A 26,527-nucleotide genomic window follows, 5' to 3' on the forward strand; every position below is an offset into this window, starting at 1 on the left:
TGTTTCCCTCAGAGTCTGCCCATTGGACTTCTCAAGGGACTGCCACCTCCCATGCGGCATGATGGCAGGGGAGTGTATGACAGTGTCTGGGATGCTAAGAAAGGGGGGCATAGCCTTTTCTTGTTAAGCTGAACATGCTTTCATCACACGAATGTTCCAACTAGAGAGCAACCAGGGGCATGTTAAACAACATGGTCCCACACCATTGAAGTAGATGCATTGGACCACTGTGGCAAGCCAGAAGAAGGACGGCCCAGAGGACATATTCTCAAAGGGTTCACTTAAATAAAATGCCTTTCTAACACTATTGCTACAAGGGGCGTCCCCTTCCTAACGAACTATACTAAAGGTGCTTGCCAAAGGGCAAGATAACAAATATGGTTTACTGTGCAAATCCTATTCTCAAAACTAGCTTGAACACCTAGAAAGAAACATAAAAGAAAATGGGGCAGTATGTCCTGCCTTCAGAGTTGCTCACCCTGGCCTCTCTCTCAGGGTTTCCCTCCTGTTTTCAGGTCCAAAGCTTGTCAGTAGAATACAGCTCTCGTTGGCCTAAATGGGTGTGTTGTTGATGTTCAGCTGTTAAACTCACAGAGAATCCAGCATTGTCTTGAGCCAAACATCCAAAGGCACTTTCAACGTCATTCTGAGTCCCACAGTTGAATGCAGTTTCTCAGTTTCCCACGTATGCAGAAAATGTCTTAGTTATAGGGAGTACCCTATGGGAATGGGAGTCTTTGTCCCCTTGGGGGGTGTCACTCCCAGTGAGGTTCCCACTTTCCTAAACCCCTAGGCTTAGCGGGCTCACATCCCTAGCCTCAAAGGTGGTGCCCCCAAGGAAAAAGGGATGGAATCTCCAGATTCGTCACACCGCACACAAGGATGCTTAAACATCACTATATAGCGCATTGCTGCTGCACGCAGAACAGAATTATGGGAATCTGGAAAAGCAATCACACATAATAAAAGCGTTTTCTGAATATTCATGGATCCAGAAGTGAAATAAAGGGAGCTTCAGGAAGCATGTGAACCACAGCCACTGAACCAGTCAGAATTTTGGTAAAATAACCCACACCCAAATAGAGTTAGGTTGGGGTAGTTCCCAGTGGTGTGGCCAACTACCTAGACAAGTTAGGAGCTGGGAGAGAGTGGTGTGAGTGGTTTGGGAAGGGGACAGATTACTGGAGGGAATTGGTGGTGGACAGAAAAGGAAGAGGAGGTGGAGCAGGTAACATTTACTTTATCCAAATAATTTTGTATGGTAGAGGCAAACTAAACAAAACGAACTCCTGTGCTCAGAGGATGTGAAATGTTGTTGAGGTGTCATGCAATGGTGGTCTGAAGAGAAGTACCTTTCAATGACACAGGAGCTGGCATCATGGCTGATGGAGGAAGAGTAGGTCTGCCATTCTCCATTGGGAAGGATCTTCACCTGCAAGGTGAAGTAGCGTATAGGGGATGATCCGTCGCTGCCCGGGACCCAGTGTAACTGCAGGCTCCTTGAATGCACTTCCGCCTGCGGCACAGACAGTTCCCGGGGAGGCGCAGGGCGCTCTGAAATTAAGAAATGGAAGCCAATGAAAGAAACATGCAGATTAGATTATTTAAAATACGCTGGCAAAGAAGCGCTTAAAGAGACTGTTGAAGCCTACAAGAATGCACCATTACTCTAAGGCCCAGCAATTGCACACACAGAAAACAGAAACAATGAATAGATGTTAATTTATTGCTCCTTCTGTCAGCGGAATGAAATTATTGTTATTATTAGGAATGCATGTAATGTTTCAAGCTGTACTACGCCAGCTTTTAAATACTCAACCGGGTATCTAAGCCATGTTGCGCAGCAGTGTGCGGTTCCCAAGGTGTGTCCTTTGCCTTTGAGCTGTCCTCCCAGCTGCCTTGTTTATAGGTGAATTCCTTCTTTATAGCAAACTCACAAATGAATACAAAGCACATGCTAGACACCAGCTTACTATTGTTATAAACAGGGCTCGAGTCCCAAAGAAAAGTAGGGGGACTCCGATGCACGCATTGGGAAGTTACTTCACAGGAAGTGATCATATTCTAAAGTGAACTATGGAAATGCAATTAAGCTTGTCTTTTACAATTAAAGGAAGTGCACAGGGCACATTTGAATTTGCCAAGAGAACACATTGCTGTATTTTTATAGAAGGTACGCACCTTTTCCATTTAAGAACTTTTAACACAACATGTCCTTTATAGCAGAATGTCAATATGAGAGATGTGATCACACTTTGTGGTCTGAGGCTAAGCGGCTCGCCTTCCAAATGCATAACATGGGTTTGATTCACGTCTGTGGCATTTTCCACTTCAATTGGGTACAGGAATATTTTATTTTCTATTGAATTCTTTAAACACACAGTGGGGACGGATTCCGCCCTCTCAAAAAAGTGAGTGGACGCCGGTCACCCGCGTGTTCCTCGACTTGAGCCCTGGTTATAAATCCACATTTAATCTGTATGTCTGTCAATTGTATCCCACATCTAATAAATCAACCCTTCTGCCTAGGGCTGCAAGTGGACTGCAGTAGTCCTGAGGAGCTCTGGTAGTGTCCAAAAAGTCTACTGAGCTGTGGCACAGCTCAGCTCCCTTGGCTCCCCCACCGATAACCCTCCCAAGCAAGTTCCACTATGCGTGCCCGTTAGGAGTCTGAAAGCGCGACCGAGGATCATTTACAAGCAGTGAAAGCAAGCTGGTTTTACTGCTTGTAAATTATCCTCGCTTGCTCTTTCAGACTCCGAACGGCTCCTAAATACTTTGCTTAAGAGTACTCGGGGGCTGTTACGAGTCTGAAAGCACGAACGAGTGTCCGTTAAAAACAGCTCAAGGAACGTGTATATAGGGACTGTTAGGAGTGGGAAAGCCAAACAAGGATCATTTACAAGCCGTGAAAGGAACGCATTTGGAGAAAGCAGAAGTAGTTCTCTGTTCACCAGGACAACCCAACCAAGCCTTACATTCAAACACTGAATCTGACCAAATGGGTTGATATTGCTCATGGTTTCTAAACTCTTACTATTAGAGTGAGTGTTGTGACAAATGAAAGAGGCAAAGTGTATTTGTCACTCTCATCCTGCGCCAACAAAATATTCAAGAGAAAATACATCACAAGTAATTGTGATTTATCAAGATTTATTTGCAACTTGTCAGCCGACACTTGCTTTGACTTACTAATGCCTTCTTCAAGGCTGAGACATGGTTAAGATATTAATTTGGTACACATACATGTAATATTTAGAGGTGACACAGCCTATAATTCTTCATAATGGGAAAAGTTAGTTTTTTTACACATGCCTCGAGACATTTTTAATTGCTGGCATTACTGTAAACTTACCATTACTCAATGGATGTATGGTAATTGTGGTTATCAGTCCTATTTGGAGACTTGCATGTCACATCCATAATGTCACAAGATGGTTTTTCATCACTTTGTTGAGAATTGTGTTGTGTCACCTCAATATATTGCATGTATGTGTACAAAATTATTATCTTAACCATGTATCAGTCGTGAAGAAGACCTTACTATGTCGAAACATGTGTCGGCTGACATATTGCAAATAAATCTTGACAAATCACAATTACATGTGAAATATTTTTTCTTGAATATATCGTTGGCTCAGGTTGAAGAGTGGCAAATACATCTTGCCTCTGAACACTTTTTAGGAACTTTGGCCTGAGTTCATGTATAACACTCCCCTTGCAGTCTTGAGAGACTTTTTACGATAAGCTGAACAAAGGAGGAGAGCTCAGAGCCAGGAAAGGCCCCCACGCTTTGCTATATCTAGCAATTGTGTCAAATTAAGTCAGCACCAAGCCAACTATGTGCTAAGCGCTCAGAAGGGCTGCATGCTAGAATCCCTTTATCACACAAACATATTAGTCAAATATAAAATATGTGTGCTTTCTTATGTCTCAGAATGCTCTTTGATTGTATGCAGTGTGATTTACCCACTGTTTGAACTGTTTCTGTGCAGAACGTTATTTATTTACAGACAGAAGAACAAGTTACTGGTAACGTTCTTTCGATGGGATGGTCCGACAACGTATTCCATATCTATGACACCACAGCTGTGCTGCTTCGGAAAATCTTCGGCATCTGCGTCCTGCGTCAATGACATCGATACGCCGCCCTCGAGGACTTCCTCCGACGGCCGACGTCACTGGATGTTATAAGTAGGACGCACAACGCCGGTAGCCTTAGTTGTAGTTTTTTCCCAGAACGTGTGCCACCAGTCTTCTGCCAGTCTGACACACAAAGCCTTGCGGAAACGTAAGCTGCAATCGCATAAGAAATTCTGTAGCGGGAAGGTAGGGAGGGAGCGATATGGAATACGTCGTCGGACCATCCCATCGAAAGAACGATACCAGGTAAGAGAGTAACTTGTTCTTCGAGGGGATTGGGTCCTCTGACGTCTTCCATATCTATGACAGACTCCCAAAGCAGTACCAATGCAAGGAGGTGGGAAAAGAATTTAGAAAACAGAAATTTAGCATGCCCAATCAAATTGCGGAGTAAAGGACCGCCTTGCCAAAGGCCAGATCCTGCCCCCGGATGGAATCGAGGGAATAGTGACGTACTAAAGTATGTACCGAAGCCCAGGTGGCTGCATCACAGATGTTTCGATTAGGAACACCCATCTGCAGGGCAGTGGAGGCAGCCATACCCCTGGTAGAATGGGCCCGTAAACCGACCGGTGGGTCTTTACCCGCCAAGCGGTAACACTGAGAGATAGCCAAAATAATCCAGCGAGACAAAGTCTGTTTCGTCACAGCCTGTCCCAAACGCTTTCCAGCGTAACCAATGAAGAGCTGATCGTCCACTCTGACCCGGGACATGCGTGAAATATAAAAGCTTAATGCTCTCCTAGGATCAAGCCTATGGAGCCTCTCCTCTTCCTTACCAGGATGTGGAGGAGGATAAAACGCCGGAAGAATAACCTTCTAGCCTAAATGAAATTCCGACACCACCTTTGGAAGAAAAGAAGGACGAACTCTAAGGACAACCCTGTCCTTATGAAACACAATGAAGGGTGGCTTAACTGAAAGTGCCTGTAACTCACTCACTCTGCGAGCGGAAGTGACCGCAACCAAAAATACAGTTTTAAGAGTGAACAGTCTCAAAGGGCATGAATTCAAAGGCTCAAACGGAGCACCCATCAGAAACTTGAGAACAAGGTTCAAATCCCAACCGGGCACCTTGAAAGGTGACGGAGGGAACACAGTGAGCCCTTTCAGAAACTGAGAAATTAAAGGAATTTTAAAATAGGAACACTCTTCAGACGAGCGCTTAAATATGGACAGCGCCGCCAGGTAACCTTTAACGGTACCCACTTGAAGGCCCCTGTGGGCCAAAGAAAGCAAAAAAGACAGAACCATGGGAATTTCACATGCAAAAGGATCCACATTCTTAACCCTGCACCAGTCACAGAACTTTCTCCAAAGGCAACGTTACAGGGACTTTGTTGCGGGCCTTCCCGGCCGAAAGCAACACCTCCATCACGTCTTCAGGGAGGTCCCAATCCTTATACCTGAAGCTTTCAGAAACCAAGCGTGAAGGTTGAGGGATCTGACCTCTGGATGGAGAACCTGACCCCCCTCCCGTGAGAGCAGATCGTCTCAGTAGGGAAGACTACGTGGAGGGCAGATGGACAAGTCGAGAAGGTCCGGGTACCACGTCCTCCGGGCCCACGCTAGAGCAATGAGGATCATCTGGGAACCAAACCTCCGTAACCTCCGCAGTACTTGCGGGATAACGGGGACTGGAGGAAACGTGTACAGCAGTAGGAATGACCACTCCACCACGAACGCATCTCCTAAGGCTCCGTTTGGAGGATATTCCTGCGAGCAGAACCTCTCGCACTTCCGGTTGACACTGGAGGTTAAGAGATCCACTTGTGGGGTCCCCCAAAGGGCGAAGATCTCCAGGAGAATTTCCTGAGCCAACTCCCACTCGTGAGAGATCGCGCTCTGCCTGCTCAGAGCGTCCGCCGTCTCGTTTTCGTCTCCTGCCAGATGAACTGCTGAGATCAAAACTTCCTGCTGGATTGCCCAGAACCAGAGCTGCATCGCTTCCCTGCACAGATTAAGTGACCCTGCCCCCCCCCCTTTTGGTTGAGGTAGTGCATGGCCACCGTGTTGTCCATCAGGATCAGGACATTCTTTCCTCGCACAGTCGGCAGAAAAGCCTTCAGGGCTAGGCTGATGGCCTCAGCTCCAACAGATTGATATGGAGTCTGGACTCCGACGGAGACCAACGACCGCTGACTGTCAACTCGTTGGCATGAGCTCCCCATCCCATGAGGGATGCGTCCGTCACGATCATCACCTCCGGCCAGGGCAGCCAAAATGGAGCCCCCCTCATCAGATTGCCTTTGTTGGCCCACCACAGAAGATCCTGGGCGACGGAAGACGGCACCTGAACAGGGTCCGACATCCTGCCGGAGGACTGAGACCACAGGAGCTTGAGTGCCCATTGCAAAGATCTCATCCACAACCTGGCCTCTGGCACCAGAAGAATGCAGGATGTCATGAGGCCGAGCAGTCTCAAGAACTCGAACGCTGGGAGAGTCTGGGCAAGTTGAAACTTGTGCACCATCTGCTGAATGTGATGAGCCCTCACCAGGGGAGGAAAACACTGCCCCCGGAAAGTGTCGAGCACTGCTCCGATGTACTGGAGCCTCTGAGTTGGTGTCAAATGGGACTTCTTTACGTTGAGGGAGAAGCCCAGCTTGTGGAGGGAGTGGCAGGGGACTGACAGATGATCCAAGACTTGCTTGGGAGAGCGCGCCCTGATCAACCAATCGTCCAGGTAGGGGTAGACGTGAATCCCCCCTTTCCTGAGGTGCGCTGCCACCACTACCATGAGCTTGGTGAAGACCCTCGGGGTGGAGGTCAATCCGAACGGCAGGGCCCGAAACTGAAAGTGCGAGTCGCCAACCGCGAACCTCAGGTACTTCTTGTGCTTTGGATGGATCGGCACATGAAAATAAGCGTCCTTGAGGTCGAGAGACACAAACCAGTCCTGAAGTTGAAGGGCCTGGAGGTCTTGAGAGAGAGTAACCATCTTGAATTTCTCCTTCCTGAGGAGTTTGTTCAAACCGCGCTAGTCCATGATGGGTCTCAATCCCCCGTCTTTCTTGGAAATCACAAAATAAGGGTATACCATCCCTTGTTCCTCTCCGCTACAGGCACCAGTTGTATGGCACCTTTCTCCAGCAGGGATTGAATTTCCTGCGCAGGGAACGGATCCAGACTCTTCAAAGAGAGATTCCCCGGTGGATTGTCTTGAGGCCTCTGCCGGAAAGGAAGACAGTAGCCGTGGGTTATGATCTCCAGAACTCACATCTGAGGTAATGGCGCTCCACTCTGCAAGATGCTGTGCCAGCCTTCCCCCAACCGGCGAACCATGGGACATGGCCTCATGACTGAGCTGAAGTGGCATTGCCTGAGGGCAAAGAGGCAACAGCCTGAGCGGCATTGGCACCTCGAGTACCTTGTTTTCCACCTCTGGCACTCCTACGTGGCCCCTTTGACTGGCAGCTCCTCTCGCTTTATCAAAGGATAAGTAATAACGAAAGGAACCTCCCCTCCATTGCTGTCCCCTAGGACAAAAAGGCAGAGGTTGTCGAACTGCAGCGCCCAACGACTTTGCTGCAGCTTTTGAGGTCTGCAACCTCTCAAGGCTCTCGTCAGCCTTGCTGCCAAAAAGATGTTCCCCGTCAAAGGGCATGTTGAGGAGCCGGGCCTGCATATCAGGAGCAAACCCGACTTCCGCAACCACGCAAACCTGCGTTATCACGGTGCTCGCAGCCATGGACCGGCTGACGCAATCTGCCATGTCCAAACCCAACTGAACGGCCTCACACATGGCATCCTTGCCATCCTGAACCATGGCAAGGAAACCATCCCGTACGTCCCATTCGGGAATATGTTCAGCCGCCAAGGAAACACAGTTCCATAGAGTGTGTGTGAAACTTGACAAGGCACATATAGAGTTGGCCGCCTGAAGCGCCATACCCCCTGCAGAAAACACTTTCTTCGCCGAACCGTCAAAACACTTGTCGTCCTATCAGGAGGGATGGTAGGGTACGACGCCTGCTTTGCCGGGGCCGTAGCCACCTGCACCATCAAACTCTCTGGAGTAGGGTGCTTGGACAAGTAGCAGGGGTCACTACTGGCTGGGTGGTATTTTCACGGAAAAGACTTGGCCACTGCCGGGAGACTCTCCGGAGCAGTCCAAGCCGCCGCCACACTCCTCTGTAGAGCCATATGAAATGGCAGTACCGGGTCAGTTGGTGGACCAATGTTGAGGATATCCCTAAGGTCATCCTGAGCAAACTCCCCCGGGGGAGCAGACCATCCTAAGTACTCAGTTACCCTTGACATAAGGCGCCGGTACGAAGAATCGGCATGAGTGCCAGGCTCAGGCCTACAAAACTCCACCTCCGGAGAGGTGTCCAGCCCACTAGCATCATGCAGGGAGTGCCTCAAGTCCTCAAACTGGCTATGGCCCGCGAGAATCTCGTCTGGCACCGTGTCAGGCACCATGCCATCATCAGAGCCCTCATCCACCTCTGAAATGAACTCCAGATGGCGGTACGAAGGCACAGAACTTGAACCAAAGCCATGCTTGACCTTGGCCAGAGCAATTCTAGGTGGTTCGAAAGGCGTCGAGTGAATCGGCGTCGACGCCGAGCACGGCGTCGACGGCGCTGACACAGTCCTCGAGGCCAGGGCCCCGAGCGTGTCTCACGACGGCCGGGACGCCGATGGCGTCGACGACTTCTTCGAAGGCAAGCCCACGAAAGAGTCCGTCAACGACCTCGGCGCCACCGGCGTCTTTGTCTTCCGTGAAGACACCACAGGTTCACGTGGTCTCGAGCGATTTGAGGACCGGGACCTGGACCGGGCATGCCGAGAACGATTCCCCTTGTCCAAGCGGGACCTTTCCCTTGAATCGTGATGACCATCCGAGCCCGAAGGCGTGCGAGCGGTGTCTCTCGGCTGATCATGACCGACCCCACTCGGAGGCGCGGACGGACCAGTGCTCTGTGATTTGAGAATCGCCAACATTTTCTTCCCGAAGGAAGCCCATTCCTCCGGGGTCGCATGTTTGGTGGGGTAAGCGACCGGCCGACAGGCGGAGTCCTCGGATGAGGACGGGGAAGACGACTGATAACGGCGCTTCTGCGAGTGCCTCGAAGAGGCAGAGGAGTGGCGAGACCGACTCCGGGACCGAGACCCACTGGACTTCGGACGACGACGCGAAGAGTTGCCCCTTGAGTCGTCCGTCGGAAGCCCCGCAGACCTCGACTTCCGGGGCTTGCACACATTACCTACCGATAACAACTTCTTGCGCTCCCACAAGGCTTTCAACGTGAGCGACTGGCAGTCGACACAGTCATCCGTGTCATGGGCCTCCCCGAGGCACCCGAGGCAGGCGTTGTGCGAGTCCGTGACCGACATCTTGGACCCACAGTCCGTGCACTTCTTAAAGCCCGGACGCGGTGTGGAAGACTAGGTAGACATCTTCACGAAGAAATACTTCACAAACACCAAACAGGTTCGAAGAACCGGGAAACAACAGAAACTCCAAAGAGTCGAGGCGCACCGAGATTCCCGAAGCAAACACGTTCGCAGAAAAAACGGAACTGAGGCTACGGGCGTCGTGGGTCCTACTTATAACATCCAGTGACGTCGGCCGTCGGAGGAGGTCCTTGAGGGCGGCGTATCAAAGTCATCGATGCAGGACGCAGACGCAGAAGATATTCCGAAGCAGCACAGCTGTGGTGATTACTGTCATAGATATGGAATACGTCGGAGGACCCAATCCCCTCGAAGTTTATTTACAAACTGATCCAGAGATAGATTTATTTACAATAGTGTGACTCAAAATAAATGTTTGATGGTTCTCATGACTATTGGTTTGGGCAAGCAGCCCTTGCCCAAACTATCTGCACCCCTTCAGGTCACACCCAGCATGCTTCAGGCAATGGCCCAGAACATAGGCAGCACTCCTCTGTTACATCCACCCGCGATTTCTCATCCCACTTAAAGCACTGCTTCCACTGGTCTATCTATACCTACACCCTCCGATCTGTCCTACTCTCTCCGTCCACCTTTCTGTCTATTCTTCCATCCATTCAATCGATAGGGCTCGCTTCATAGATCCATGTGCAGCCTGCAACACCCATATACATTCTTTACTTCATAATTGAACTGTATTTTGGCTGTTTATTATGTCACAATTTGCCTTGGAATCACATCCCAAATCCTAAATGCCACAACACTTCGTATGATATCAGAACACAATTACTGAAATATAATCCTTAAATCCTGACATCACCACATTGTTCATGGTAGACTCGCGGAGTGAGAAGATCAAGCGTATGTTCGTTGATGTTAGTTATACTCCCTGTTTTAGACAATTGAAAATAAAACAGACTTACTTTGCCAACTTCCTGAGTCAGTCTCATTATTGATGTTTGAGTATATTCTACATCCCTATCTATCTCAAAGTATTGCTACCTCGTCTTAAAGGCCCTGTTGGGTACACGGGTTCACTGTAATCGCCTTATAATTAAGGCTTGCAGTTTAATGGTATTTATGTTCTTGGCATTTCTGTATGTATTTATCCATATTTATTTTTCGGTCTTTGTATCTGTATTTATCCGTATTTATTATTTTTCCTTACTGAAATTAAGGTTTACTAGTATTTTTCCACATTGTGTTTAAATCAAATGTTGACAAGAGCTTAATTTTAATATGTATAGGAGGATGCAAAGTAAACTGCTGAATCCCATTATGGTGGTAATGCTGGGAAACAACTGCCCACTCTTTACACCTGAAATCACCATGGAGAATAAAACAGAACTTAAATCCTGAACACAAAAAAAACTAGCGAAGAAGAAATAGAAAAAAAGTATTAATGAAATGGTCTGAAAATCTGCAGTTTGTGTTCTTTTTGTGAATTAATATGAACATGTCCTTAAAGTGTACTAAACGCCTTCACACCATTGCAAACACGTACAATATATCACTATCATAGTATTTATATGATATTAGTGAAAAGTGAATGACTGCATGCAAGGGTAGTGTAGCTGGTCAGTTTTGGGTAAGATGCTCCAGGAAGAGTGTTCCATAATGTGTGTCTTAGTTGCTGCAAACAACACCGACAGCTACTATGGGTGTAATGTTGTATTTTGTAGCTAAAGTGCATTGGAGCATTGCAGATGCTTGTGCTTTGCAGGTGATCCTTGCATTTATGTCAAGATAGCCCAAGTGCACCACCCTCGCCATGGAATCAGGCAGATGCTGTGTGCCATGGGATTCAATATCCTCCCCTTCGCTTCTGTACCCCACTAGGTCAATAAATTAAGTACAAGTTGGTAATAATAGTGACAGAACACGTATTGATGGTTATATGTTAACAACAACCCGAAGTGTGCTAAACTATCTTGTCTCCTGCACAAACTGTCTGACTTTTTCTGTGACCAAGGTGGAGTGCAGGTGCTGATGGTAGGTGTTAAGATGGATTTCTAAACTCTGGCATGGCACGCTCTATAAATCACCAAAGGGTTACTATTACAGGGAGAGAGTCCACAGGGCTGGCTGGATGCACAGCCAGAGATTATTTCTTGCTATCAATTTCTGTGATGCTGTGGATTACCGGGAGGCAGCCGGGGTGGTGTTTAAGGAGCCCGAGATAAACTCAGTTAATGCATATGATGGGGGACGAGGACGACTTTATTCCCTTCTAGTCAGTGGTCCAAGTGTACGAAAAGAAGTAGTGGAAATATGTTCCCTACTGGCCTGCCCCAGCTACCCACAATCCACATCGTCTCTCCCAACCCACGCACAATACAAACCCCCAAACACATGCGCCTGCTCTTTAAGGGAACGTTCAGTGCAGTGCACTGCAAGTGCAAGTTTCAACTTCTTCCTACACTTTTATTTTAAAACTAAGCCATTCAGGAACGGTTTCTTTTTAAAATAAAAGTATAGGAACAGTAAAATGTAGTAAAAAATAGTAGAGGAGCACTGCTCCCAACTGCTCCCGCCCACTTCGACCACTGCTTCTAATACTGGTTGGTCCGCTCAGTGTTCGAAATAGCTGCTACGTCAGAGTAGACTGAAGCAGTGGTGAAATACACTGATCGCAGACATAACCTGGTGAAATCTCAGAATTCAAACAGTATACTTTTTTAATTGGCCTATATTTTAAGAACTCTAGAAATGTTTGGACTGGCCAAAAATGAAGAAATGCTTGTGATGAGCATCTCAAATTTGGTGAGGGTTTGATTCAAGGGAAACAAAATTCGTGCATGCATGTGCAGAAGATTATCATGCTCAGGTGCACGCATGGGGGAAACATACCTTTCCTTTACTAATTACCATCTTTATTACCCACATTTGTGGTACCCATTTTTCTGATCTGAGGATTATAATGGTGTGAGAAGGCCAGGAAGAGTATCTTTCCCTTGTCTGAGCAGCAGCCCTCTCCCCCTAAAAAAACAGACGTGCATGCTATGTGCAGAGCAATCCACTCCTCCCATAATGCTTCTATGTCTCCATTATTAGACACACCTTTGACTTCTACTGATCTTATTTCCTAAAACCAAATGTGACTTTTCTCACATCAAGGGCTAAAAATAAGAGCACACGCTGATTTGCTTGCTTCTGCAATGTGAGCAAAACCTGTGTAAGGTAACACCTATGAGCTCTCATTATTGATGCCTAGGGGCATGGCTGCCAAGCCTCCCAATTTCATGCAGAATCTTTCTGCCAATCCTTTGTTTTGTTTAGCACTGCATGCTGGGACTTGTAGGCTCCTTGCAATGGGAAAAACAAAACTACAAGTTCCAGCATGTAATTGGAAGCAAAAGACTGGCTCGAGGTGTCACGCATGGATCTAAGAAACGTGGCAGGGAGGTGGGGGTAATTAGGATGGCCCAACAAAGAATCAAAACATACATAAAAAACGGTGAGGGTTTATTTGTAGGATGGAAATACCATTTCCGAAATTAGGCTTGGAAGTGCCTCCTTCTTAAAGGAAACTGCCACTGATGGGCATGGTGGCCCACTCTCGCTAATTTGATTGGAAACTCATGATTTTTTGGACCAAAATGTAAATATTATACAAAAAATGTTTACCTAACTCAGTTGTATTTTACGTCAATGCGAGTCAGTGGAGAAAAAAAACAACCTCCCTTACCTGAAACCTATTTACCCACTTAAGTCTTCCAAAATATGCTGCTTGTGTGCCCAGCCAGTACTGAAGAAGAAGGTGAAAAACTCATGCAGTTTGTGTGCTTTGTGGTTTCTGAGTAAGACATTCAGGTGAAGGTTGTGGGGCCGGTGTCTGTTTCTGTCTGACTAAATGGGTCTGTGTTTACACAACAAGCATCCCTGTTGCTTTATGCCCTGGGGACACTATTCTGGGCACCATTTTGTGTGATGTCTGAGCAATTGTTCAGAGGTATGATTGATGCGAGGGGGTGACTACCCCATGTTTTCTTATTGATTGCCACTGCAGGTGAGCCGAATCTGGGCAAAAGGAGCTATTTATTTCTCTTCAGAGTAACAGGCAAAACAGGTTGATCTTTGAATGGTCTGATCCTCGAAGCAACGGGAATAAAAGCGAGTGGGATTAGCTGTGGTGAGTCAGTGTGCAACATCACAGAATAAGGAAGAGAAAGGGAGACTGGCAGAGAGAGATAGAGGGACACACAAAAGAGAGAGAGTGCAAGTGAGAAAGGGGGACGAGAGAAAGTGATTGAGAGAGCAAGAGCAACAGAGAGACACAAACGAAGAGAGCGAGAGAGGGGGCAAGACAGAGAGAGAAAGAGGGATAGAGTTAGTGAGACACACAAAGAGAAAGAGAGAGAGTGGGAGCGGGGGAAAGAGACGGAACAAAAATAGTTTAATGGGGCCCCCTTTCCACATCAAGTACATTTTGCAAAGTTGGCACAGCCCCTTTGTGTCTTTAGTCCCGCCCCCTTTTGATAAAGTTTTTATATCAATTCAATATACATTTTATATAAAAATGATAAAAATGATATCAACATCGATTTGATCTAAAATGTATATTTGAAATCAAGTGGGTATAATTTATATCACTTTTGATATAAAGTGTATATAAATTGTATATAAAAATGATGTAAACATGGGAGCAACGTGTTGTGGTGTTGCTTGGTTGACTAAAGAGGGCAAAGTGAACTCTGAAGACAGGGACTGTGAACTGAGGGTTTTTCGGCGTGATGCAGCGATGACGTCGGAGAGGAGTTTGGCCTTTAATTGATAGGGAGCAGAAAATATCAAACAAATTTGAATTAAAAATGTTTACATAAAGTTGGCCCACATTTTCTAGGGATATAAAATGTATATCAATGTTATATGAACTGGACATAAAGTCTATATATAGTATAGATGAGGTCATACCATTCCAGACGATCGACAGGGTCTAAAAATAGCCCTCGAGAGTTGAGTTAGCTTCATCACCTAGCAACACTGGTGTAGATTTTATATAGACTCTAAATAGAGGCAGGCAGCCCAAAATACAAATGACAGAGCATGAAGTACGTGGCAGAGAGTCTATACAAAAATCGAACTATTTCGTTTGACAATGCATGTTTCTTTTAAATAATGAAAGTGGTTCCGTGTCTCTCCAAAGTTATACAAAAGTCCAAACTATTGTTTTTTAAAATGTTTTTTATTGAAATGTTTTAACCATAAACAACAACAACCAAACACAACAAATATTATGAGGTATGGCATTCGTTTAGCGTATATGTTCATCTACCTCAACTACTACTACATGCCCTTCCCCCCACACAGCCTATTTAGCCTGTTTAATCAACCAATTACTGTTCATGCAAGTCCAAACCATTGTTACGGCAAAATATAAATCACAGAGCGCAAAGTGTCTTCACTAGAGTTACACAAAAGTCTGCTGATCTGGACAGTATGTGCATACAGCCCAGTTCTCTTAGAATAAATGCTGTTTAAAAGTGCTGCAGGGCATGAAGAAGACGCCGATCATCTGTGAAACAGGGACACTGTGGGGAGGCGTTTTTTATCTGCCAAACTCAAGACTTTTACATTTTTCGCCAAGTGCAGCAGAAAAGACAGATGATGGGCCTGATAAGGCCTGATGAGCTGGACAGATCATATGGGGAGGCGTCCTGCAATACACACTATTGCTACCTATGACTGGTCAGAGTTGGCTAGGTAATTTTAGTTTTGTTCTAAAGGCCTATTTTTGCAAAGTGAGCACAAATATAGTTATGTGCTCGTGGATAAGGATTTTGTACAGGGCGGGCTCCACACATTTGCAAAAATACAGCATGCTGGGGGTGCCGATAACAAGGCAGCATGCGAGTGAATGTAGCCCTTAATGTCTAAAAGCAGATTTTAGATGCCAGCAGAAATATCACTTTGAACCCTAGGACCTGCTGATTCCCTGCCATTGCGATAATTGGTTTGAACTGCTGGCAGCTTTGCGTGGAAGCCTCTTATCTGAGAGCCTGGGCCAGTGGACCCCCTGCAAGGCTCTTGGCCGAAAACAGGCCTAGTAATTTTCAGAAAGATTATTTCCAGAAAGAAAAGGTGAGTTGTGTTTATTTTCAAATTAAAACTCTATGCATTTAATGACAAGCCTGTAGTTTAAAAAATGTACAGTTCTTTGTGGGGTTTCACTATTGGTGGATTGACACAACTTTTGTTTAAAAGGTGTTTGTAGACATGTGTAATAATGCGATTCACCTATATGGCATACTTTTTGATGCAGGCTCTCTAAATATATTGAGTGTTTAAAAGCCACTCAAAGCCACTAGCATATGTTTTGTGAATTTACATGTTGGCTGGGATAATGGATAGAGGTGTTTGTGAGTGTTTATGAAGTGTCACACCGCCAATCAGCACTTAAATATTAAAGCTTGGGAAGTATGAGGTCAATATTATAGAGGGTGTAAAATGAATACCTAATACCCTTATAGAATTATTTCTGTCTATACTTTTCTAAGTGTACACAATGGTCTGATGTATTTAATTAATGCTGCAAATGTAGGCCTTTCAAGTTTATAACCTTATACCTGGCAGAGATGACATTTTAGAACAGAATGTAATCTCCAGTGACCAGCGTGGCTCGCACGACTTTAAACACTGTGCAAGTTTGAAAATGTGTTTTATTGTTTACACGCCAATCGTTTGAATATTTATTTAACGGTCTTGATCATGCAGCGCTAAGTGGTCTAGATACAGAGACTTTTTTGCAAACTTTGCAGACTTACTGTTTGTTACAAAGGGCTAGGCTATAGCGATCAGACAAAGTCAGTAATGTAATATAGCAACAATTAACCTTTAGGAAAGACAAGTGTCGATAAACCTGGCAAAATATTTCAAGCATGTGAAATAATACGATTGTATTCAAATGCATGCAATCTAAAGTTAGTATTTGAGGTTTTTGTCAAAGATGACACATGTTGTGGAAACGCTGGCGCTGTGATTTATTTGTACAAAACACTGGAGTAGATACACATTTTTAAGGGTGCAAGTGGCAGGCCATGCTTGGTAATGTGTAAACACTGGTTTCTTTTAAGTTTTTAGGACTGTGTCAGTTCATGCTGTACATGGTGCTGCGCTCATTCTGCATTTTTAACTATGTTATACAACTTGCATTTTTGTTTTGTGGAAGCAAAGTGGTATGAATGACCACACTTGCTTTGTGAACACACGCTGCACAATTGACAGGCACTGGGTGTAAAGCAGTAAAAACAAAAAATATTTGACTATTCCATGTGTACTGGGAAGATCAGAGTGCTAGGACTAATTTTTGAGATGTGCAAGCTGCAATGTGTGCTTTGTTAATTCCGAGTTAGATGTGTGATATTGGGTGCTAGCAATTTAAATGACAGTTTTCAGCATTGTCTTTTCCACAGTATTGACAATGCAAGGTTTTTGCTATCCTTGTCAAAGATAACCCAGGCAGTTAAAACACTTGCACCACAATTTATTTTGTACAATCTGCTGGTATGGCAGGTTTTTTAATGGTGACTGTAGTAAAAATATTGGGCGCTAGCAATTTAAATGACAGTTTTTATCTTTCGCTGTGTTTTATAGAATTTTGACAATGTGAATCTATCTTCACTGTAAAAAAACTATTTGTGCCTAACAGAATTTTATTTGAGGAGCAAGTGCTAAACGTATACATATGCCAGTGACAGGCGCATTAACTACAAGAGCTAATGTGCTAGTTCAGAGGCGTTGTACCCAGTAAGCTTTCACAAGACACCCGTTATTACACAATATAAATATTTTAATGGGGATTTACTTTTGATTGCACACTTATGAAATGGCCCCATGGTTCAACTGAACACCAAATTGTTGGTTAAAAGGATCATGTCTCTTAATTTTCAAAGTTCAAGCAACCTCACGAAATACATACAGTGCAGCCACCATGTGGCATGTTCCTTTTGCACTTAGAATTTTAAAAGCCAACCTTTCTGTAAATGTTAAGGCCTCATTCATCTTCCTAGGCTGCAAACTAAGTTGAGAACTCTAAACTTTTACTAGTATGTTCATGTAAAACTGGGTGCATTTTTTGCAGACAATTGCTGAGAGCTAATTGTGCATGCATACACAGACTCCTATACATGTAAATGTTTCTCATGGCATTGTGACAGGGTTACATGTTTGGGGCAGGCGGCTTAGGGTTAAATGAAAAAATGCATCATAATTATACACTTACAGAGTATATGTATAATTCTCTTAGGATGTCTGAGATATGGATGTTGGGCATGTCCACAATGAGAGCCAGGTATTTCTGTTCTAAAACTCTCCAGTCATAGAAAGCAAACACAGTAAAATATATCATAGCCTTTTAATCTCATATCCAAAACCCTGGACTGGTTGAATGAGTACAAGTGGTTATGGTCATGGTGACACACATTTATAAAGCTACGGCGAGTGTTGTGCAAAAACAAAATGAACCCTAATCTAGACTGTTAAAGTATGCAACTCTTTTAGCACTGATTACAGGGCTACAGACTGAATGATGACCTGTGCCATGGGTCCTTTTAGTTTGTGAAACTATATTTCTGGCGCTGACACTTGTGAGATAGGGCAAATGAGATGGTTGAAATGTGCAACATGTAATTAATTGCCAGTGAGAAAAATTTGATTGAATGCGGTTTCTGGTGTATGGGGCGTTGTAGACTTTATGGCGGTGAGGCAAGGATACATTCATATTTTAAGTGTAAAGCCTGTGATTTATTTATTAAACATATTGATGTTTTGTACAGCACCCTTTGCCAAAAAGAGTTACATCGTGTGGGTGCTTGTGGGTGTAACTTTGCTGCTGAAGTGGATGTCACACCCATGCACAGCTATTTTAGAAGTTTTCATAGAGTTTATGTATGGTTTGTTCTCAATATTGTGATTATAAAAATCATTACGTATTCTTGATTGGCACTGTCTGTGAATTTACTTGTGTCGGGGTTTGCCTTTACCAAACAGATACTTCTTTTGACACACTTTGGTAGCAGCCCCAAAGAATGATCACATTTTAAGCCTGATGATGCTGACCCACATCCACAGCATTTGTCTACTCATTTAAGTGCTTTACAGTGGTATCATACAAAACCAACTGTGCCAGGAGGCTAAAACAAATTGTGAAATGCATCCTACGATGTGACTGGAGATCTCAGAGCAAGGGTTAACATTCTTTTTGCTGACTTGAGCAGCTATTTTAAAAGTTTTCATGCAGTTTATTTACGGTGGTTTGTTCTCAATGTTGTGATTATAAAAATCATGTATTCTTGACAGGCACTGTCTGCGAATATAATTGTCTCGTGGTAACTTTTACCAAACAAATACTTTGACACACTTTGGGAGCAGCCCCACTGAATTATCACATTTTAAGCCTGATGATGCTGACCCACATCCACAGCATTTGTCTACTTATTTATCGTACAAAATCAACTGTGCCAGGAGGCTAATATTAAATGGTGAAATGCATCCTACTGTGTGACTAGAGATCTCTGATTAAGGGTTACAATTCATTTTACGACCGCATATTCGACCAAGCAATACCACAACATGATGCTCCCATGTTAACATCATTTTGATATAAAATGTATATTCACTTTATATCAAAAATTATATATATCGTATTCACTTGATATCAAATGTACATTTTAAGTTGATATCTTTCTTATATAAAATGTATATTAAATTGATATAAAAACTGTATCAAAAGGGGACGGAACTAAAGACACAAAGGGGCCATGCACACTTGTCAAACTTTACTTGATGTGGAAAGGGGGCCCCATTAACTACCGAAACAGGGTGCAAGAAACCCTTAAACCTGAGAATGCCCTGCCACTAAGTCAAGGGACGATTATTATAGGGGGGGGTTAATGCACATTGTTTTAAAGGAAAAATCTGTTAATCTGTTGAAAACAATCTGTTCTAGATCCTTTCTGGTCTATTGGTCCTTTGTGCCACCCGCTATATGACATCTCCCAAAAAAGGTTGTTCATCTTCTAATAACATTTCATTCGGGGCTGCACACATTCCAGAGAAGGGAAACAACTACACCAACCTTGCTTAATGGAAATGTCAGTTCTAGTAATAATGCTGCTTTTTTGTGCCATTCTTTTGATTTTAATTATGGCAATGAACAAGTTTGCATTCCGTCTGAGGGCAGGAAATAACTATTTTACTCCTAGATTGACAAAAAAAAGGTGTGCAAAATTGACAGTATTATGATACAATGGATTTTCAGAGCACACAAGCACTGCCTATGAATAATTTCTGCAGAGGTGCGTTCAGTGCATAGCCTTTAACTTGTCAAAGCTACGGTGAGGCTTGTTGATAATTAAAGTCATGGGGCATCTACAACATTACACTGACATTTTCTGGCTAGGTTATGGTTTATGGGAGTGAAGGTGAAATGTGTAAAATTAGGAGGAGAAGGTGAAACTGACCTCTATAACTGAGGTTCTGTGACAGGTAAGGGACAAACACATGATAAACACACAGGGATTAAAGGTAAGCCTCCCTGTGGACTAGAAATAATTATTTCTGCCACTTAGACTCACTGAACAAGATGCAGGATGATTTGGCAAGACTTGGGGTGCTATACTGTATATAGCAAAATGCCATTACACCACATGATATTTTCCCCAACAAGCCTCTACTAAACAGCCTGCTACCCTTCCCAGATGACCCAATGTCATCGGGCACCATGATGTAATACAATCTATTCTATTGACATTAACCTGGACTACAACTCCAAGAATGTAACCTATGGTGAAATGAAAGGCCAGGACAAAGACATGGTGTCCCCGGGTAGAACAAATTATTTACCTCTCTGCAATGTTCTTTCTGATGGATGTTCCTCCCATGGGTTCCTCATCTATGATATTCTATCTCCAGCAGAGCAGATTTTCAGAAATATTTGAGACACCAGTGTGGGAGAGTGGTGCCTCATTTTCCAAATTGTGCATCCTTCCCCAAAAGGGAATCCAAGCAATAATGTTTGGCAAACGTGTGCAAAGAAGCAGACATAGCCACAGTCCAAGACAAGGAACCGCTCTGTAGGACAGAGGTGGCAGTCGAACCTCTGGTAGTATGTGCCCTGAAACTTCAGACACATCCTTCCCAGCCAGATTATAGCATTTTGAGATGCAGGGAATGGTCCACCTTGACAAGGTATATTTGGTCACAGCCCTGCCAGCATGAACACCAGCATAACCTACAAAAAGCTGGTTATCTTTCTTGTTGTCCCTCGTCCGAGAGACATAGTAGCTGAGAGCCTGCACCAAGTCCAGCCGATGGAATCGCTCCTCTGCCTTGGAAGGATGAGTAACAAACACAGAAAGATGGATCTTGTGAGACAGATGGACGTCCGAGACCACCTTTGGGAGGAAGGAAGGTCACACTCAACGTCACCCTCTTTTTGTAGAAAATCAAATAGGGAGGTTTAACAGACAACACTTGGAGCTCGCTCTCTCATCTCACAGGAGTAATGGAAGAACAAGAATGCAAGGGCTCCAACGGAGCACCCACAAGAAATGTTAGCACTAAATTCAAATCCCACACTGAAACCACAAACTGGTGTGGTTGAAACTGATTACACAATCCCAGCACAAATGGCATAATAGTGGGAATTATAAAGAAAGAGCCTTGCTCAGGCGTACTCTTAAAAACGGAAGAAGCAGCCAAGTATCGTTTAAAGTGCCGATCTGCAGTCCAGTCTGGGCCAAGGAAAGCGGCAAATCCAAAACAGAGGATATGGGACAGGGGAGAGCCCAGAGGCTTTCCACTGCACTAAGTTGAGAATTTCCACCATCTGTAGGTATAAGCAGACTTAGAGGTGGGCCTCCGTGATGAGACAAGCACATATAAGATCTTGTCTGACAAGTCACACTCTTTGTATCTAAGCCTCTCAGCAGCCAAGCATGTAGGATAAGGCTGCTGAGGCTTGGATGAAGGACCCGCCCCTCTGACTGGGAGAGAATATCCACGCTCTTCGGAAGGCACCAGGAAGTGCAGATGGACATGTCCAGCAACTCCGGGTACCAGGTTCTTCGAGCCCAGTCTGAAGCAATGAAAACTGAAGTGGACCCAAGCCGCGGTAAACTCCTGAGAACCAATCGAATGGCAGGGTTCGGTGAGAAAGCATAGTGGAGGTTGAATGTCCAGTCGACCGTCAGTGCGTCCCCTAGAGATCCTTGCTGGCGGAATTTGGCAAGGTGAACCACTGTTAGAGACATGTTGTTCTTCAGAACCGAGAACCACTTTCACATTGCTTCTATGCACAGAGGCAAGTACCCCCACACCAACGTGCTTGTTGATATAGTGCATGGCTAATGTGTTGTCTGTCAGGACCAATACATACTTGCCCTTTACAGAGGGGAAGAAGGCCTCCAGGGCCACCCGGATTGCCCACAATTCCAGCAAGTAGATATGCTTTCAAGAATTCAAGGGAGACCCCAGTCCGCACACTGTCAGATCTGAAAGGTGAGCACCCCAACCTTCCAAGGACACATCCGTAACCACTGTTAGTCGAGGCCAAAATTGCCAAAGCAATGCCCCCTTCAACACATTGTCTTAGATAGACCACCACGCAAAATGTCTAGAAACTCTGCTTGAGATCTCCAAAAGGTCTGACATGTTCCCCTGAAACTGAGACCACTGGCAACAGAGGAGCCACTGAAGTGATTTCATGCTCAATTGAGTCTCTGGAACAATCAGAATGCAGGAGGCAATGAGACGCAACAAGTGCAGGAGGGCTGAGGTGGGAATTTGTTCCTGGGATTGGAGGACTTCACCATCTGGAAAATGTTAGCCACTCATTCCTCAGGCGGAAGAGCTCTGCCCGGACGAGTGTTCAAGACGGCACCAATAAGTTGTAGGGATTTGGACGGCAACACGTAGTTCTTGACATTCCAGGGGAAGGCCAAGCTGTTCAACAAGCTGTAAGTACGGAACAAATGTGCTGATGCCTTTTCTGGAGAGCGAGCTCAGACGTGCCAGTCGTTAGGCAGGGAACGATATGAATGAATTCCTTACTGAGGCAAGCTGCAGCCACTGGCAGCAGTTTGGTGAAGTCCCTGTGTGCCGAAGCTAGACCAGACTTCATGACTTTGAACTGGTAGTGGCAAAGAACCACAAGGAATCTCAGGTACTTAATGTAAATAGGTACATGGAATTAGTCACTAAAAAGATCTAGGGACACCAACCAGTCCTGCCGATCGAGGGTTTGGAAGATGTTACAGACTTGAACTTGTCCTTGCGCAGGTACAAGTTCAGTAGCCTCAGATTGAGAATGGGACGCACAACCTTGCTCTTCTTCGGAACCAGAAAGTAAATTGAATACCAGCCCCTGCCTCAATACGAGCATGGTACCAGTTTGATTTTGCCCTTTACCTGAAGCTGATAAACCTCCTCCAAAAGGAGAGCCCAGAGGCAAAAGAGGGCTGGAAGGACGACGTCTGGAGGGCGTTGAGCGAAAGGGAGGAAATATCGCTGGTGAACGACCTGCAAGGCACAAGCTTTCAACGTGACACCATTCATAGTTGACTCAGGAAATACTGCCACTGGGAACGGATGAAAGAAGCACCCTTAACGAAAGATTTGCTCCTGGGGCTGAAGAGGGCTCCTGGGTCTTCCTTTGCCCCTACTTCTGGGGAAAAAGCGTGTTTGAGTTTGCCTGAGGATGCTTGTCCTCTTTCACAGTGGGTATAGGAGGTGGAGGGCAGAAATCCTTTACATGGGAGCCGAGGATTGTTGCACTGCCAGACCCCGGTACTTTGCAGTGGACTTAGAGGACTGGAACTTCTGCAAGGAGTCACCGGACAGCCTCAAAGAAGTTAGGCTTGTCAAAAGGCACATCTAGGAGCTTTGCCTGCACATTGTGTGCAAACCCCGAGGTCCTTATCCACGATTGCCTCCTCGCCACTGTATCCATAGCCATCGCCCATCCCACACAGTAAGCTGTGACCAGCCCTGAATGCAAAATCTGAAGACACACCTCTCTGCCATCTTGAACCAGGGCCACAAAGCCCTCCTTTACTTCTCCATCATTTAGCTGTTCAGCTGCCCCAGACACTATGGACAAAAGGCCAAAAGAAAATGTAGCCAGGATGCAGAAGGCATTGATCACTCTAAAGGCAAGACTGCTCGAGCAAAAGACTTTCTTCCCCTATGCATCCAACTTCTTGCTTTCTCTGTCCGGAGCCAGAGAAGGGAACATGGAAGTTTACGGGTTGGCAGACGCACACTGAACCACCAAGCTCTTAGTGGAAGCATAGGTGGAAAGAAAGGATGGGTCTTGTGGGACTGGGTGGTGTTTCTTAGCCAAGTCTCAGTCCAATGCATAGGTGGAGGCAGGCTTTTCCCAGGCTTAGAGCATCAGGGCATCAACTGCCAGATTAAAAAGGCAGTAAGGTATCATTTTGAGGACCCTCATCCAAGATGTCTTCAAGCTCAAACTGAACTTTCGCACAGGAGGGGTTGACAATTCTAGGGTGTACACAACATTGGCTATCAGTCATTGGAATGAGGCTTCCTTGGAGTTGGCGCCTGTAAAATGTCCAACTCTGGGAAAAAATCCAGACCATTCTGGGGACACTCGGGATGCATTCAGAAGCCAGATCCAACAGTCGTTACCATTTACCATAGAACAGTTTCCAGGAAGTCCCTCACCTATAGAGGGCATGAGGTTCCATTCCAGAAGGGATAGGATCACCTTCATCGAAGATCTCATCCATCTTCGACAGAAATGCCCCCATGTTGAGGGACTCTGGTGCTGTTGGCCCTGATGACCCTGACGTAGAAGGGGCTGGCACAGATTGCTTGATGCATGACAATGTGTCGCTGCAGAGACATGTTCCCGCCCATATGAGTTGGGGCCAAACCCTTAGACATGCGGTTGGGTCCCTTCGTATGGACCCTGCCAGCTTGTTTAAGCGCAGTGGGCCCGGATGGTGCTGTTGGCACAGGGGCCGTAGCCACCTGCATCTTGGAGAAGATGTCAAGCATCTTCAATGTGAAGGCCTCTCATTCCTCCGGGATGGAGGATTGGGTGGGGAATGGTACCTGCAGAGGCACTTCCTCTGAGTCCGTGGAGTGGCGACTCCTCATCTTTGAAAATGGAAGGAGAGTGCTGCAGAGAGGAACTGCTCAGGGACTGCAACCTCTTCTGGTGATTCTTCTTTGTCCCCTTTCATGCAAGAGACTGGTCTTCTGACCTCTGCTCCGCACCCTGCGACCGCAAATGAGCTCTCTTGTCTTTTTCCTTGTGGAAAAAGGCAAAGAGCTTTGGTGCCTGTTTCTGGAGAGTGTTCGGATGCACCGACTGACGCAACCCCCAATCTTGGGGGGGTGAGGTGTCTGCTCCTCCGCCAAACAACAGAGAAAGATCCTGTGGGAGTCTGAAGCTGAAATTTGCAACCATGATCTGCACAGGGCTTGAAGCCCAAGGTCTTTGTGGAAGCAGACATTGTAGTAAAACTCAGAGTAGCAGTGTTGCAGAGCGAACAGAGTGCACAGACAGAAGGAACTGAAGTCATGGGGCATGGCACCTCGGCATATACTGGCCCTGACATCAAATCCAGCGTGCGCCATTCAGAGGTGTTGCATGGAGTCGAAGCAGAGCCATGCTGGGCCCCTTGGTGGCACAAAGGTTTCTGAAGATCGCCTGTGCTGGAGTTAGAATATCTTGGATGAGGAATCGGTGGGAGGTAAGAATCCATTAGAAACAGTTACCAAACTACTAAGGAGCCATTACCATGACAAAGAACCAACTGGAATGACAGTGGTTGTACAAGTTGTATGGAGTAAGTCAACACATTTGAGGAAATCAAAATTTCAGTCTTTCTTTGCCTGGTAGAATTAGCCAAAGTCTACAAGTTAGTGGATGGCAAAGTGAGCACTTTGCTGTTTTAGATGAGGCAGCTATGCTGCGTCCACTGTCCCCTAACCAGTAGTTCGCCCGCCCCTCAACGGACACATCCCTCACTAGTGTGCAAAGAAGTGAAGTCAGACATGTATTCCCTACAGGGGAAGTGGGAATTCAAAGCCTCTTTCCTCTGTAACAAACACGCCCAGGGGTGCCGAGTACGCAGGTGCTCCAAGGGCCGGACATCTCCCACCCTCTTTCCACCTCCCCTCAATTCCCTCCGGGCAAACCCAAAAGTCGGCAGCTCTTCTCGTGCTAACTAGATCTGTTGTTACTCCATGCTTCTGCCACGTCTCCTAATAAGGTGCTGCTGTTGAGTCATCCGTGGAGTCTCCTCTGAATAAAGCTACATGTGTTCAGTGAGATCATTGTGTCATTTTTAGCGTAATATGAATAATGTGTGCCACATGGTACTATTTAAGTACCTCAGATAGCTGCTAATCCATGCATTAGTACATAGATACAGAGTAAACGCTGTTATATGCAGTGGTCGAAGTGTTACTTCTTATCGGATTGTGGCCACGACTGACTAAGCTAGACTACCAATACATTTCCTTTAATATTGACTGTAACAACATGAAAGTCTCTAACGAAGTTAAAACACTGGGTATATATTTGGACTCTACGCTCTCCCTTACCAGACAAATTAATGGAACAGCCTCAGCAACAGCCTACACTTCCAAATGGATTAATGCTTGCAAGCCCTATTTTACTACTAATAGCTGTATCACACTGGCTAGAACAGTTACCTTATCAAAGTTGGACTATCATAATGCTCTATACCTAGGCACAAGCAAGCGAAACCTGAATGAACTACAAGTGCTTCAAAATAACACTCCAAGAACAGCGTTAAACATCCCGAGAATCAACCACATATCAGCAGCAAGACACCAATGCCCTTTGGCTCCCTGTGCAAGATAGAATTGCATTCAAAACATTAGCGATTACCCACAAATGTCTCTCCAATTCTGACCCCAAAATATCTGGTTGACAAATTCCCCAGAAGCCAATCCATCAGGCCTACCCGATCCAAATACACAT

At 45.5% G+C, this 26,527-nt stretch overlaps 1 protein-coding gene across 1 annotated transcript in view; it reads right to left on the reverse strand.

Moving 5' to 3' along the window:
• Window positions 1–26,527, reverse strand: part of SDK1 (sidekick cell adhesion molecule 1) — a 2,988,580-nt gene that overhangs the window by 262,815 nt on the left and 2,699,238 nt on the right. Inside the window, exon 30 of the mRNA XM_069647588.1 lies at window positions 1,353–1,554. Coding sequence (XP_069503689.1) covers window positions 1,353–1,554 — 202 coding nt within the window. The remainder of the gene's footprint in view (window positions 1–1,352; window positions 1,555–26,527) is intronic.

Source organism: Ambystoma mexicanum, chromosome 2q (assembly GCF_040938575.1).
Source record: "Ambystoma mexicanum isolate Mex_15411 chromosome 2q, UKY_AmexF1_1, whole genome shotgun sequence".
In the NCBI taxonomy this organism is placed as follows: Eukaryota; Metazoa; Chordata; class Amphibia; order Caudata; family Ambystomatidae; genus Ambystoma; species Ambystoma mexicanum.